This window comes from Cydia fagiglandana, chromosome 12 (assembly GCF_963556715.1).
Source record: "Cydia fagiglandana chromosome 12, ilCydFagi1.1, whole genome shotgun sequence".
In the NCBI taxonomy this organism is placed as follows: Eukaryota; Metazoa; Arthropoda; class Insecta; order Lepidoptera; family Tortricidae; genus Cydia; species Cydia fagiglandana.
The window spans coordinates 19,747,376-19,764,106 of record NC_085943.1 but is presented as its reverse complement, the minus strand read 5'-3'; the positions used below and the strand labels follow the sequence as shown (position 1 = coordinate 19,764,106).

The 16,731-nt window shown below is 37.4% G+C and overlaps 1 protein-coding gene across 1 annotated transcript; it reads right to left on the bottom strand.

Moving 5' to 3' along the window:
• Positions 1-3,042: 3,042 nt before the first annotated feature.
• Positions 3,043-14,953, bottom strand: LOC134669275 (uncharacterized). The gene is made up of 7 exons (XM_063526778.1): positions 14,894-14,953; positions 14,045-14,156; positions 12,723-12,845; positions 11,746-11,871; positions 9,831-10,027; positions 4,359-4,589; positions 3,043-3,734 (listed from the first exon to the last, which is right to left on the bottom strand). Exons 1-7 carry the CDS (start codon positions 14,925-14,927, stop codon positions 3,475-3,477), a joined length of 1,083 nt encoding a protein of 360 aa, XP_063382848.1. The 5' UTR covers positions 14,928-14,953; the 3' UTR covers positions 3,043-3,474.
• Positions 14,954-16,731: the final 1,778 nt, after the last annotated feature.

The window sequence follows — 16,731 nt, the reverse complement described above, 5'->3', positions numbered from 1 at the left end:
CGTATATAAATGAATTAAACATCACCCCCATTGTCTAGTAGACAACGTACCTAAGATACATATTGCTTGCTTACTCGTACTAATATCCCGACTTAAAGTTTCCTATATTGCGAAATTTCCACATGGAAATATTTCGGAAACTTATCATATTTTGTGTGGGAATCGAAATTTCCGATTACAAAAATGAAAGTTACCTTTATTTCCTGTGAAATTTACCTGAAATTTCCGAGAACTTTTCTGACTTTTTAGAAACTTTCCGCAACCTTTATGCAATGCATGCTACATCACTGAGTATGTAAATAAAATATCTAAACAGGAGGATTGTTGTTTAAACATTTGTTAGCAATGTTTTCTGTAGTTACATGTTTAAATTCTGCTTTGTATTATCCTCATAGCAACTTCTAACGGTTCGTATTAGGAGCAAAACGATAAATCTGCTCTAAAGCTAGGTATTAGTTCAAATTGTCTTGTTCACGACACTACGCGCCATCCAACCTAACTAAAATGACCACTATCAATCCAAATTACACTTTAAAACGGTTTATTAAAGCTCATTTTCGTTAAAATAAATGAATGAGAAGCAAACGCTGGCTCAAAATATACATTAGCGGATTCTAAATACATTACTCTAGTTGTCTCGATGGAAAATGAAGTGAAAATAATTTATTGCGAGCTAAGTCATTTATAAAGGAAAAGTAGAGTTCGCTAGTTTTGTGATAAATCGATGTAGAGCGGAGTCTCTCATTGATATTCCTTTTGAGATATTTGTTTTAATTTTTTTTACTTTACAACTCTAAATAATAATCCTGTATTAAGTAGCGTGCCGACTAGAATGTTTTTTTAGTATTAGAAAAAGGTCTGTCTTTTTATTGAAAAACATATACGATTAGGTACATTCGTTCTTTTGCTTTCATGAGTAATAGTTACTGATTTTTAAAAAGCGTTTTTTAATTAAAAGACACGTCAAGATTGCTTAGTCGTTTTCTAATGCTATAAAAACAAACGAAGTATGGGTATAGGTCAGTATTCTGTATCATTCTTTACAAATCATCATCATTGCACTGCGGGGTTGCGTAATGCATCGCAGCCATAATGTGATTTGTAGTGTTTAGTTTTAAAATATATTTTTATAATATGTATGCTAGTTTTAAGGTATTTATGTATGGGCCACTAGTTGCCTGAAATAAAGATTTCATTCATTCATTCATTCATTACATTAATCATTATTAAGTACGAGTAAATATCCTACATACGTAATTACGTACTTAAGAAAAATATTCTTATATTGACTTAAAAAATTCAACACGATATAGAAAATTTAATACAAAGCGATACCAAAAACGGAACTATTATAATGTATTGGGATGACAGATGCTACAAAAAGTCACGTGACTATTTCCATACATTATTTAATTCGATTGGCGTTTTCTATTAATAGTATTAACGATTGTCATCTCAGCTAGGCAGCCAGGTACTTTTAATAATACATATATGTATTGTAGGCCTACTATCCGGCTTCATTTTGAAATAGCAGTTTATGTTAAAACTAAAATGTCTTTTATCGGATTACGTGTCCATTTAGCCGGGTCATTAAAACCTAAATAATAATTAGTTGAAAATTTGAAGATTACCTTTGATTTCTGCATACAGTTCAATTTACTTTTATTAGTGAAGAAAGACACAATTTCTTCTCGAGTGGGGTAAACGTGTCCAAACTTTGCCGTCGCGGTATCAAAAGTTTGAACAATTTATTAGCTAGTTCTTCACCGTTGAAACATTGCGTTTCTACTCTAAAACACGAATTGTGGGTTTTCTTGCATATAATATTAGGTTAGGTTTTATAATTTTAATTCAATATCTTTGACGTCGACTGTATCTACCTGATTATCTTGCTCGAGAAAAGGAACTACTTCTTAGTACATAAGTCGAGAGTCTTAGCAACTAAGACACTATCCAATATTCAGTGTATTAGTTGTAAGTCCGCGCAGGCGCGAACAGTAAGTTTTAATCAAGAACATTAATTACCCGCCGGACAAGTTCTCCGTAATTGAAACCCGGCTTAAGCGATCCGACAGTCGCGTTATAAAGCGGTGGTCTTTGAGCCACTTCGCCCACTTCTACGGTACAGACGCCACCAGATATATCGGAGCGACCAAGGTGCTCGCACATATCTGAACACGCCTCTATTGTCAAAGAACCGTTACGAGCTGAAAGTGTTCAGCTGCGATCGCACCATTACGTGTACTTCAGCTCTTTTGTGGTGCGTGTATTGCGGCCGCTGCTGGAAACCATCGCGAGCGCGGACTTCTGGCCGAAGGGTGTGGTGTTTCGGCGGTATCCGTGGGAATCTGCCAGATCCTACCACGACCTGCGACACATTAACTGAAAACCGCCGTGTCGCCGAAATAATTTTTAGCTTGTAAATTTTTACTATTTTGTGAATGTGTGTATGTTAGTTTGTAAGGTCTTAGGCCATAGTTGCTTGATAATAAATGAGATTTTTTTTTTGAGATATATTTGAGCACTTGGCCGCTCCGATATAATGTGATGGCGAGTGTACGACACGTGCACAATGTATGTATGTATGTATGTAGGTATGTCACTTTATTGCACATAAACAGTTAATTAACAATATTTAAATTGTAATCGCTCCTCATCCTAGCACTTTCCCGGTTGCATTTTGAGCCCGGTATACATCTGCTTTAGCAAACTAAAGGATCACTCACGTTAGGCCGGGCCGTGTCCGGGCCGAAGCTTCCGGCACATCGTTTTCTATTGAAAGCATCACGTGATCGCCTGTCATGTCACAGAAAAGTAAGCGCCGGATGCTCCGGCCCGGACACGGCCCGTTCTAACGTGAGTTTTTTTTAAAGGTGACATTCGGATACGAGAAATGGGAATCATTGACAATTACAGTAAAGTCAGTAAATTAGAAGGAAACAAACGATATTTATGTTATGAGGGTATTTATCTAACGTCCGTTATCGAAATTGAAGTTATAAAAAGAAAAACACATAATATTTTCACACATGTATTTCATAATGAAAAATAGAGGGAAAGAGAGGAAGAGGAAGACCGAGAATAAATTATTTCAACCAAATAAAAGAAAAGGTTCAGGTTGTGTCATACCAGAAGGTTAAGGAGTTGGCAGAGGACCGGACGAGTTGGAGATTGCTCCACCGGCAAGAGCACAGCTCTTAAATATAAAGAAGACAGAATATATGTATACGAAATACAAAATAGACATACATATATGTAAATATATATTAAATAAACCAGAGTATAGCTAAAATATGACATCAGCATGTCAGCCACAGAGTAACAACAACTATATTATACAAACACTAAGGGAGAGATAAATAATGTATGTCTATTGTATTGTGAAATACACAATACGTATCCATAACATTATTTTTTCTTTCTTAAAATGAAGATTGCTACCGCCACCTAGATTGCCAAAAACCGTTCACAATATTAATTCACAATTCCTCTATCTTTTTTCCATTGCAGATGCGACAGTAACAAATCTAGTGACATATTACATTTTTCGGCCATTATTTGCATCTCGTTCAACTCATTCCGAACCACTTTATTAAATGCATTGAACTTATCTACCAAATCTTTAAATTCAGCATTGGCAGTATCATTAGATTTGAACTTGTTGAAGTCAGCCTCATATTGGGTCAACTTGGTCATGGTCGGACTTTCGAAAGCCTGCTGTCGTTTGTCCACCTCTGTAACGGAAAAATTATGTAAATAAACAGGACATTACAGGTCTACCGTTTAACTAAAGCGGTTGGTAAGAAGTTATTATTGTCGGCTACGACCTACATTGAGTTGAAAACTTGAAACCTATTTTATGTAAAAAGACATCTCAACAGTCAAAACTTTACATTAAAAAAATTCTTTCATTCAAATCTTGATACATCTGTATACAGACACAATCATAAAACCCCCTTGTTTACGTCAGGGTTAAAATTAAATACTATCGTATAATAACAACCTACACGGGTGACCATAATGACCATATGTGTAACCTGGAAAAACAATGAACTTGTACTAGCCCTTTCTATGTTTTTTTTATTCCTCGGAACAAATCGGAATTGAAACTTAAATTGTGTACCTATGTAATCTGAAAATTAGTCTTCCATGCTTATCAATCGATTTATACCTATCTCCAAACTCCAGAAATGTGTGCAATAAATATTAGTACAGTTGTACTAATATTTATTGCACACATTTCTGGAGTACAGTTGTACTAATATTTATTGCACACATTTCTGGAGTTGGAGATAGGTATAAATCGATTGATTGGAGAGACAGTTGTCTAAAAGAGTTTTAAATAAAATTTTCATTACCATCGACACAGTCCTTAGATATGTTGATTAACTGGCTACTAGAGTGACAGAATAATTCCACAGTGACGTTCTTCACGTACGTTGTCTGATCTTCGGGATCATCATACGCTTTTTTTACACTAACAGTGGTATTGATGGCCATGTAGTTTTTGCATGTGTTATTTCCATGTATATCCATTGGGCAGGTAAAAGTATAGTTGTTATTCTTGTAAGAACTAAGTTCGCAAGCCTCTGTAATCATAAAAAAGATTGATTTATGGATGAGTACAGAACCATTGCTCTTATCTCCCATGCTAGCAAGGTGCTGCTAAAGAGAATCAAATCTGGGTGCTGCTAGACATCATTAACAGCCGTTTGAGGTATTTCAATAGACATACAATAAGACCTAGTTTACCCTCTGGGTTGGAAGGTCTGATGGCAGTCGCTTTTGTAAACTAGGGCCTACGCCAATTCTTGGGAGTGGTTGCCAAGCGAACCCAAGGCTCCCTTGAGCCGTGGCAGAATGCCGGGATAACGCGAGGAAGATGATGATCCTAATAAAGACACGAGTAGCAAGTGAAAGGGAGATGATAGTAAATTGCAGGGACATGAGGATGGCAACTGCAGCTACATTTTGTTTAGGCATTAAGGTAACATTCCATTTCTGCTCCGACACGTCGATGTTATTGTCAATTTCCATAGTAAAATGAATGACAAGACAATGAATGACAGTAACTTCGCAACCGTAGTGCAGCTGTCGTTGGAAATGGACTGTCACCTTTACTGATAAGGCGTGTACGTGAGCGCTGTCACTGCCCTTAATAAAATGAGTTCGCTGCTGTTAGAACGTTCAATCCGTCACTCATTTTGGGAAGAGTGATAGTGACAGTGCCCACGTCAAGACCGCAGCAGACGCAGCAGTAACGCGGCAACAGTGATGCAGGCGCAGCTGCCATTTGAATGTCACCTTTAGAGGTTTATACCGGGTGTTGCCTGTAATACGAGCAAATAATTAAAAAATTGGGGGGCGGACGCGAAAAACATGGTGCGCGACATAGGCCGTCGATTTAGGCAGAAGGGGGAGGACCCCCGCTCCGAGTCGTTTCTGGTGCAAAGGCTATCCATAGCCATCCAGCGCGGCAATGCCGCGAGTATTATGGGCACTTTTGCACCGGAAGCGTCTAGGAGCGGCAGCAATGTTTAGTTAGTAACTTGTGTGTGTTTAGTTTGTAAGTATCACTAACTGTATGTATGTTTTGATATAAATTTGAAGCTAAGAACTTGAAACTTTGTTTTAAGCAAAGTATTAACTTTATGAAAACTTTTGTAACGTGATCTCATTAAGCAAATATATTAAAAAATATATTATACTCCTCAAACTATAACACTTTTGTTAAACAACTTTTAAAAAATATGAATCCTTAATACTTCCTCTTTTTCTTCCAAAATAAATATTGCCTTCAATGTACGCTGACAACAGTGTTTGGCGTTGCTTGTCACGCTTTAAAATTTGCAATATTTGCGTCGTTGAAAAAACTTTAAAGTAATAAAATTCAAAAAGTGTAAGTCAAGTTTTAAAAGTCGCTGAACAAAAGGTGGCGTAGTCGGTTTGAGAAGTATAGCCTACTATTTAATTGGATGGTGTTTAGCAAAAATGAGTCATCTCACATCGGGGGGCACGGCAGTGCCCCCGCCAAGTCGAGCGCGAAGCAAACACTGCCGTACCATCCTTTACTGGAACCATTTCGCCGCATTTTCAGGCTCCTATTTGAGAACCTCTGGATAAGACCAGAACGCAGAAATTTTGGTCATCCAGTAAGCTATAATCACATACTTAAAATCCAAAATTTCAAGTCTGTAGGTCATTTAGTTCCGAAGATAAGCGAAAGCAAAGTTTCGCATTTATGAAACTCACTCATGATCATCAGAATAGAACTAGTACTTCCCATAAACTCAGAGAGCTGAAATTTGGTACAGAGTTAGGGTTTAATGGCCACATAAAGGGAAAACCTAAAAATATATCAATATCAGTCACGTTTTAAAGATCTAAGAACTGCATAAGTAAGTTTGTAATCCCATATAAATATATGATATTACAAAGTTACTGTTGCAGTTCCTACAAATAGTAGGTAAAGTAAAGGTACAAAAAAGTTTTGAGATGTAATGTGAAACCAAGTCGGTTATTTTAATCAGTGCCAGGGGGTGTTAAAACCGTATCAATAAGATATCTTTAATTTGTAATACGTATAATGACTTGGCCATCGCACGGCTGCATAATGACAAAAGGATCATCGTCACCTATTAAAAATAATTCTAATTGAACATAACGCTAGCGCTAATTGCAGTTTGAGCATTACACATATTTACGAGTACGGTACGAGTAAAGCATTATGTGCGATTGCCAAGTCATTATATGATGATTAGTGACGGATTACTGATTATTATTTAATTATTAGATTTAATGAATGGGCAATACGAAAAACTGTTGCTACTGTACAAGAATCAGAACCGGAAAAAAAGAAAAGAAAGATTTGTAATAATAAAAAAACTACTCCTAAAAAGAAAAAAAATGTGTTAAATAAGAAAATCTAATAAAATAAATCAATATGCCCACGTTTCTACAAAAAGAAGTGAAATCCCACCAAAAACATTCTGTAAAAAACTAGCCAAGTCTCGATGGAGCTGCTTGTTTATCTCTAAAAAGTAATGAAATCTAAACAAAGTCGTGCCAAGTCTAAGGTTCCTTACTGCGATTTCTTTATTATTATAGTTAATGTTGTGTGACTTGGCCGTTGAAGGGTACACAAGGGTACAAAACCAGGTGCTCCATGACACCATTGCACCAATCTGCCATTGCACCAAAAAGAAGTGTTTGTTTCAGGCTCGCCCATACATAAGTATTATTGAAATACGCAGCTTTATCAAGCCTACAATTGACTGGTTATTGAATCAACGTTTTCCAAGTGGCAATTTTCCATCGTCAATGGGTAGCGGTTCTGGCGACAGATTGGTGCAATGGTATGGTAAGTAAAAGAGATATATGGATTTTAACAAAAAATGGGATTTGTTCTATTGTGCCCCACCTGCAGGGCACTTTGATACATTGCATGGGACACTTTGATACATCATTTTGGGGTACTTTGGCACATGAATCAAAGTGCCCCGTAAGTGTTTCAAACTGCCCCGCAGAGCACACGTTACAGGTCATCTCAGTTAGCTGACTAGTAAACGTTTTAAACATTATAAAACGTCCATTAAATGCGGTGCTATTAGAACATACAGTAGCGATCAAAAGTATTTTGACAAACGAACTTCTTTCAATATGTTTATGAATAGGGTATATATTTAATCATTACGTTACGATTATATTTTATTCACCCTTCATCTGTTACGTTTCCACTTAGATTACTAAAACTAAACAACAGACTTAGAATTAAAACTGATAATTTGCGCTACAGGTAGATCAAAAGTATTTTGACACTTTAATGAAATGCTTTTGCTGAACTGGCAAGACGGTAAAAAAAAAACATTTAATTAATATTTAATGGCATATCCTCTGGCTTTACTCACAGCAGTAAATCGAGACGGCATAGAGTCCCCTAACTTCTGTATATGATCATATAGTATGTTCGCCCATTCTAACTGAAGACCTTGGAAGAAACTCCATTGTTTGAATTATTTCTACACCTCACACTGGACGATCCAACGCTTTCTATGAAAGCTCTATAGCATTGAGATCAGTACCTTGACTAGGCCACTCAAAAACCTAGATTTTTTTTACATTAAAGAAGCCTTTACATGACCGGATTTGTATTTGAGGTCGTTATCATGCTGAAAAACCCAGCAAAGTGGCATATTTTCTTTTGTATATGGTATCATTTGTGTGTAGAGTAAATTTTCATATACATATCGATCCATTATCCCATCAATTCGTACGAGAGGCCCGACTCCATGGCGAGAAAAATATCGCCAAGCCATCACGTTAGGGCCACCAATGCCACCAGGCTGGACTGGGTGGGTACCTGGTATCGCACAACGTGTCTTTTGTTATTTAGTCGACGCACATACTTGATACCATCCGACGACATTAAATTAAACTTGTTTTCGTCACTCCATAAAGTTTTTGAGCAATCGGAACTTGTCCACAACTTGTCACGAATCGCGAATGCTAATTGGGATACCTAATTCTTTGCTGAAATATGTATATTTTTTTAATGGGCGTTGACCATGTAATCCATGCTCTATTAAGAGTAGTTTAATAGTAAAAACAACAACCTTTACGTTATAGTTTTTTTTTAGTTAATTTGTAATTGTTACTTTACGCTTCCATGGGTGTTCTACTGAAATCTTTTTTATTACACGATCAGTTGTAGAAGTCGTTTTTCGAGGACAACCGCTTCTATGCTTATTTTTGATGCAGTTTCGAGCCTTGAACTGCTTATTCCAGACAGAAATCAGATGCAGTGATACACCAAAAGTCCGCGAAACCTCAGCTTGCTACTTATCTTTCTAAAGTGCAGCCGGACCAGCTTGCTTGAAATCGTTCGAATATGCTTTATGTTTGGCATATTAAGAGAAGTATTCAGATGTAATTACTTCCAAAATATTTAAATTCTGCGGCTCTGTTCTCAAAAAAATTGTAAAAAAGAACCGTGTCAAAATACTTTTGAACCCGTAAATTGTCATTTTTTGTTGCCAAGTTTATATTTTCATTCGATGAAACTAAGCTTTTTACGTGTTTCAAGAAGCTTTTAAGCCATTGATTAAATTATCAAAAAATCATTTGAAAAAACTAATATGTTTCATACAATACCAACGTTATTATCATTGTCAAAATACTTTTGGTCGCTACTGTACTACAGTTATTAAGCAGGTGCACTAAAACTACAATAAAAAGCTTTTAATGAAATCAGTGTCATTTTTTGACATAAAGCTACTTAAGTTGTTTTATCTTTTCTTTGCCAATTTTCTTTCTCTTTGTACGTTCGCACTATTTACTAAAAGAATAATAATAAAAAAATCTTAACATTAAAACTGGCAGGGGCACTTAGATACACTAGAGGGGCACTTTGATATGTTCAAAACAGCCCCAATCTTTATTGTACCAAAGTACCCCAATGGTCAAATAAATTAAAAATTATTTATTAAAAATATACTATTAAGTATTACTTTAAAATAATCAGCTAACTTTATTACTGAATAAACGTACTTAGTGCTCATTATGATGTTCATCCGATAAAGTCTAAAATTTCGCACCACAACACGATAAAAAAATCATAATTTATTTACTATGCGACCGTGGAAACACGTTTTCACGCACCAAGCGACAGCGGCTGGAAGGATAGATGTGCCGAACCTGGTACCTCACTCACACATACAAAGCCATGTTTTAGCATTGTAGAAGGTGAAAATAAGTTTTTAGTTAAGGAATTAGTGTGGGTGTTCAAAACTGCCCCTTGTGCCTATCTGCCCCGCTTCCCCCTATATACTTACTTGAGCAATAACGGTTGTCAGTATTATTGTACCAGGTGCCGCCAATGCACTCGTGTATTTCTTTCTCCACTATTACAAACGGTTCCTTGCAGTCGTATTGCAGACGAAAGTTGGTTGAGGAGTTTTCATTCTTGAACGGTATAATATTGTAAGAACCGTGCTCTGGATACTCTGGCAAAACACATAGACCGTGGTCCCTGGAAATAATCGAAAATAGGAAATATTACGCAAAACTCTGCGTAGGGGGCGCCACTACCACAATCTGGGGGTCTACCGCGAAAGAAGAAAATCGAAATTTCATTATCTAACCCAGCGGTCGGCAACAAGTGGCCCGCGAGCCCGCCTGGCTATTTTGTATGTAATATTGACAAACGACAATGTCTGATAAAGTCATAAATATTAACAAAGTGCGGCCCGCGTCAACTTAACTTAACTACTATTTGGCCCTTGGCTGCTAAAAGGTTGCCGACCGCGGATCTAACCTGTCTATTATTCTTGTATATTCTAGCGATAACTAAATTCCAATTTTCGCGTTTCCCGGTAGGTTAACAAATCGCCTAATGCATCAATGTCATATTTTATTGTTTATGAAAACTTGTCAAAAAACGGTTTATTAGCTAGCTTAGTGCTGCACTCTGGCGGCAGAACATTGCAGTAATATCCCCTATTGCGTCCTCTTATATTCGTCTAGCACCTCGGCACAGAATAAATAATAGTATACTAGGTACAGAAGACTCACTCTCTAACAAAACGCGTCTGTCGCGATCAGCACAGATATGGCCGCTAGGTGGCGACAGCGCCACGCGCGGCTTATGGCAAACCCCAAAATTGGAGTCGAACGGATGGACTTTTAGCTACCTGTAGCAAAGCGACGAAATCGCGGAGTGAGCCACGCCTGACCTCGGTTAAAAAGTCATGTCACGCAAAATATGAAGTAAGAAATTCTAATTCAGGAAAAACGAGGGGTCTTTTTTACAGCTGGCTGTCAAAATACACCAATTAAAAAAACATGTTTAAACATGATTGGTGGATTATGACAGTTAGACTTCTCGCCACGGTGCTGCCATCTAGTGAAAATCTCGATCGCGGAAATCCTTATTGTTACTTTGGCTTACCTAGGTATGTGAACAGTAGGTGATAAAATATTAAGGATAATAATATGATAAATTAACTCGTATTTTACATGGTTCCAGGAAAAAATCTGTCATAATTTGCCGTTATAGTTATTATTATTTTATAATTATTAATAGCGGACATCGTACATTTTGTAGCATTTTTGGTGCAGCGGAGTGGTGTTAACGGAATTGGTATAAACAATTTCAACCCTAATGATTAATTAGCTACGTTAATATTAACCTTAATTTACCATTTCAGTTGGAATTATACCAATTCCATTAACACCACTCCGCTGCACCAAAAATGCTATAAAATTTACGATATTTGTTTCAGTGGAGTAAAATATTGTAAAAAAAACTTAATTGATTGGTCATACTGAAAATTTCTGGACTGGCCACTTAGAAACAATCGGCGCGATTCGGGAAATGAATTAGAGATTCACTAGATATGAAATAGTAAAGATATGTAAAGTTTGTAATTTTATGAATAAATGAATATGAAATATGTGACGTTCCACGGCAAAAGGTACCATTGCCCCGACTAAATATTGGAGCGGCGTTAATAATAACGTAAGCTCCAGCCGCCATAAGGTACCTTTTGCCGTGGAACGTCACATATCTTTACTATTTCATATCTAGTGGATTTCTAATTCATTTCCCGAATTGCGCCGAATAAGTCGTCTCTTTTATCAGAATCCAGGAACTTTCAGTATGGCCCACGTATTGTGCTATACGTATGTATTGCTAGGTAGAGTAAGTTACTCATTGTTTAAGTTCATCCGTTAGTTGAATTGCCTTACTTTTCATTTTCAGCTATAAGAGCGTAGTAACAAAACTCCGGTGCGTCGTGGCAGATTTGAGGGCATACTTTCTCGTGATTCTCGGACCAGGACATGCAGTGCAGAAGTAGTCCGAACAAGGGTCTCCTGTAAATAGGAAAATTATCTAAACGTCGACTTTGCTTAGCAGGTAGTCTTCTTCCTCACGTTAGCCCGGCATTTTCCCACGGCCAAAGAGAATTTAGAAAAGAGGAATATTGTCAAAGTAAATGATGTAGTTAGTACATTTATTGTCATCTTTCGACACAAATGATTAACAGTTTTAGAACCTCATTCGACTTTGATCCTTATTTTTTCAGTGTTAAATTTGTACAATGTTAAAAAGTATCTTCATCTATTCGAGAGTAGGCCAAAGTCATGGCGCCATCGCTTGAAAAGATGTCAACACAACTTTAGCCTATCGTATATTTTTATATACTACGTCGGTGGCAAATAAACACACGGCCCAACTGAATATACTTAAGCGAAGTCTGCAAATCCAGACCCTTTAATACATAATATATAAACTTTTTTTATGAAGAACCCCAATTTCTAATAATTGCATTGCTAAAAGGAGACGTTTTCAACCAAAAGGTACCACATTCTTGGTTGTCGATAAGGTATATTTCATATAGAAGCTATATGGAAATACGGCCTTATTGACAACCGACAACCCTAAATTTGACCCTTTTGGTTAAGAATGGCACAAATGAGGATGAGGGTATCACTGGGATGAGTGATACCACAGAATAAATAATAGTACTATGTACAGAAGATTCACTCTAAGGGCCACCCCACATCTGGCGTCTTTCGAGCGTCGGCATCTACAATTCTAAGGCCGATGCTTGACGCAACGTCGACGCAACTGCGCAGTACGAATCTTACGTACGAATTTACAAGTGCGACAGAGAGGCAACACGTCGAACGTGGTTCGCGGTAGGCCCCCTGGTGATACTTACGGATTTGAACCGTTCTTGCAAGTCTTCCTGTACTCGTCGGACGCGTCCCTGCAGTCGATCGAACCGTCGCACAACGTTGTGTTAGAAATGCATTGACCGTTTTCACACTGCCATAAGCCCTCGCTGTAGAAATATGAATCAATCAGGCCAATTCGAACTTACATTGACATCAGAATGATGTTATATTATGGCGCGATTTGGGAAATGAATAAGAGATTCACTAGATATGACATAGTAAAGATATGTGACGTTCCACGCCAAAAGGTACCATTTCGCCGACTGGATATTGGAGCGGCGTTAATAATAGCATAAGCGCCAACCGCCATAAGGTACCTTTTGCCGTGGAACGTCACATATCTTTACTATTTCATATCTAGCGAATCTCTTATTCGCTTCAATACATGTACGGACAAGTACGAACAAACCGACTATATTATGTCAGTGTACGTTTTAGATAATATTGTTTATGCATATACCTATGCTGATCTGATATTAAGTATCCTTATTACGACATATACGTATTCAGTCAGTATCAGTTATTAAAGTTTGTGTATAATTGTAATTTAATTATTATACTTCGCCATACCCATGGGTAAATTTATCCCTTAGGCTTATAGTTTTTTTTAATAATAAACTGATCGGCGTTTAACCGATTGATGGTGTTCCACGTAAACAATTTATGTTTGTTAAAAGTTTGAATAATAATCGGGAAGATATCGGATAGACATTAGACACTAAATGTTACAGTTTTAACTACTTTTTTGTTTCCAAGACGTCATTTAGGTATATACCGGGTGTGGCCTGTAACATAAGCAAATAATTAAAACAACTTTTAAAAATTATGAAGTATTTAGACTCCCTATTTTTCATACAAAATAAATATTATCTTCAATGGACGCCATCGCCACGCCATATTATTGTGATTGACGTTGCTTGTCAAGCCTTAAACATAACAAGATTCGCAATACATTGCGTCTTTGAATACCCTTTAAAGTGTATTAAAAATCAAAGTAAAAGTTATTTTCAAAAGTCGCTAAACAAATGTTGATCAGTAGGAGGAATGGAATTCCTTGCCGGCGTCTATATTTCCGTGCTCTTATAACCCGGCAACCTTCAAATCAAGAATGAACAGGCATCTTCTGGGCGAGCTCGCTCCATCGTAGGCCACGTCTACGCCTCGGCTAGTCTGTGGCCATGAGTAAACCCATGCATAATAATAAAAAAAAAAAAAAAACAGCCTAAAGTTAAATTTTTTTTTGCTAATATTGGTGGCCACACCCGGTATTGTAAAACACATAAAAATAAACTCATGTAAACTTTACCCGATGCACGGCGTAATTATTTCCTCTGTCTCGTTAGTTGACTCCGTGGTCCCTTCTAAGGTTGTACTCTCAAACCCATTTGTCGTCTGCCCCGTTGCTTGAAATAAAAATACTGCGAAACACACAACACCACATCATGTGTAGCCATTGCGGAAAGTTCTGTTATGATCAGGACTATAACCGCGAAAATCGAAGTTCGCAAATTGCGGGGATCTTTCTCTTTTACTCCAATGACGGCGTAATTAGAGTGACAGAGAAAAATCCCCGCAATTTGCGAATTTCGGTTTTCGCGGTAGCCCCTCAGTATTTTCAAGTACTAACTGATAGCGACTGTCATGAAAACGCTATGTATGTACGTATCGCAATTTTTAACACTAAGGGCCACTTTAACCATTGGGGTTAATCGGATAAACCTGGTGTTACCAATGTTACCATGGTCACCAGTACAATAGAATATAGAATATAATAGTTTTTGTTCGTAAACACACAGACAATAGACATACATAGAAAGAACACAGTGAAAATAAAGTGTCACGAAATGGCCCCGTCTCAGCATGTTGCTGGCGTCTTCCAGCGCTGATCTTCCGATGAGACCATCAAGTGAGAAATAATCACGGAAGGTAACAGACAAAAAAAAAAGAAACATAAAATAAGCCGAAAAATGAATCATACACAGTTTACACAACTAATCCAAAAAAGAGATACAACATGCACTATGACACTATGTTAACGGTTTAACTGGTTAATCCCGGGTTAGTGGGATGGTGAAAGTGGCGCTAACAGTTCAAAGAACTTTTAAATCCTTATATAATTAACTGATATAAGTTTAAGATGTCAAAATTAACTTACAGCAAAATAATAATATAAAACACTTGAGCGACATGGTCGATGTGTTTAGTGGCTGCGTCCCAATCACTTTATGTGGAATAAATGTAATATTGTTATAACAAGTATTTATACGGAAGGAAAACTACTGTTTAAAATATTGGTGGTTATTTGTAACCTACCTACCTACTACAGTTATTTACTGAATGCCAAATAATGATGGTCTATGGTTCAAATACTAATATTAAAGTTACTATCTACTTATTATAATTATTTGCCCTAAAATGGGGTGAGTAGGGATTACGAGGGCAATTGGGTTATGAATGGGGGGAGGAGGGATGATAGAGGGGTGAGTTGGTTTGTACAGGCTACTGCTACGTAAATTATATATTCTAATAACAAATCAAGCTTTTATAGATAATTGTCCATAATCCCAAAGTGTCTATCCAAAAATGTTCAAAACTTATCTTAGTAGGAAATCCCTCCTCACCACCCCAACTACGGCGTGAGCTGGGATTTCCAACAGTAGTTTTTGAGTTTATCGCGAACAAACAAACAAACAAACACATAAACAAACAGACGCGACGGGGGACTTTTGTTTTATAAAGTGTCGTGATAGTAATATGACGCAGATCATACATATAAAAAATAATTTGGCCAAGCCCGAGATAGCTCGAGGCATTTAGTGTTCCGTACGGCTACCATCAGTTTGGCATTGACATAAACGATATCGTGAACGTAATTTACTTCCTATAGGTATATCTCTTTCGCACTAATATGTCAGTACGAGCGAGATGTATAGAAAGTAAATTACGTTCACGCCCACGGTAGCGTTTATCATCTCATCATCATCATCTCAGCCATAAGACGTCCACTGCTGAACATAGGCCTCCCCCTTTTGGGGGGTGTATGCCATAATCGCCACGCTTGGCAGGCGGGTTGGCGATCGCAGTCGAGTACACCGAATTTGAGGGATGCTGCTGCCCGTCCACCGGTGGTCTTGGACGTAGTTTAAGGACATACCCGGGTCCGGGTCCGGGTCCGGCTTACTTTGAATATTTCGTCAATTTCACCTTTGTTTCCAAAAACTGTGATATTTAACTGTCATATCGGGGGGCACGGCAGTGCCCCCGCCAAGTCGAGCGCGAAGCAAACACTGCCGTACCATCCTTTACAGGAACCATTTCGCCGCATTTTCAGGCCCCTATTTGAGAACCTCTGGATAAGACCAGAACGCAGAAATTTTGGTCATCCAGTAAGCTATAATCACATACTTAAAATCCAAAATTTCAAGTCTGTAGGTCATTTAGTTCCGAAGTTAAGCGAAAGCAAAGTTTCGCATTTATGAAACTCACTCATGATCATCAGAATAGAACTAGTACTTCCCATAAACTCAGAGAGCTGAAAATTGGTACAGAGTTAGGGTTTAATGGCCACATAAAGGGAAAACCTAAAAATATTGCAATATCAGTCACGTTTTAAAGATCTAAGAACTGCATAAGTAAGTTTGTAATCCCATATAAATATATGATATTACAAAGTTACTGTTGCAGTTCCTACAAATAGTAGGTAAAGTAAAGTAAAGGTACACTACGATGTACGATGTGAGTATGAATGAAGATATGTTTAGTTATGGTATGTGTATTACATAGTATGGGTATGAAGTATGGGTATGAGTACCCGAAAAGAAGGACTGCCTACAAAAAGAGATGAGATCCCATCAAAAACATTACATGTAAAAAGGTGCAAGTCTCGCAACGCTTTTACTACAAATAAGTTTTGAGATGTAATGTGAAACCAAGTCGGTTATTTTAATCAGTGCCAGGGGGTTTCTACAAAAAGAAGTGAAATCCCACCAAAAA

Bases quoted from the DNA above. Each gene is read 5' to 3' on its own strand.
- LOC134669275 (XM_063526778.1), bottom strand. From the start codon at position 14,927: ATGTCGCTCAAGTGTTTTATATTATTATTTTGCT. The intron at 14,157-14,893 runs GTAAGTTAATTT...TGTGTTTCGCAG, and splicing joins TTTTATATTATTATTTTGCT to TATTTTTATTTCAAGCAACG. The intron at 11,872-12,722 runs GTAAGTATCACC...TCCTATTTACAG, and splicing joins TGCAAGAACGGTTCAAATCC to GAGACCCTTGTTCGGACTAC.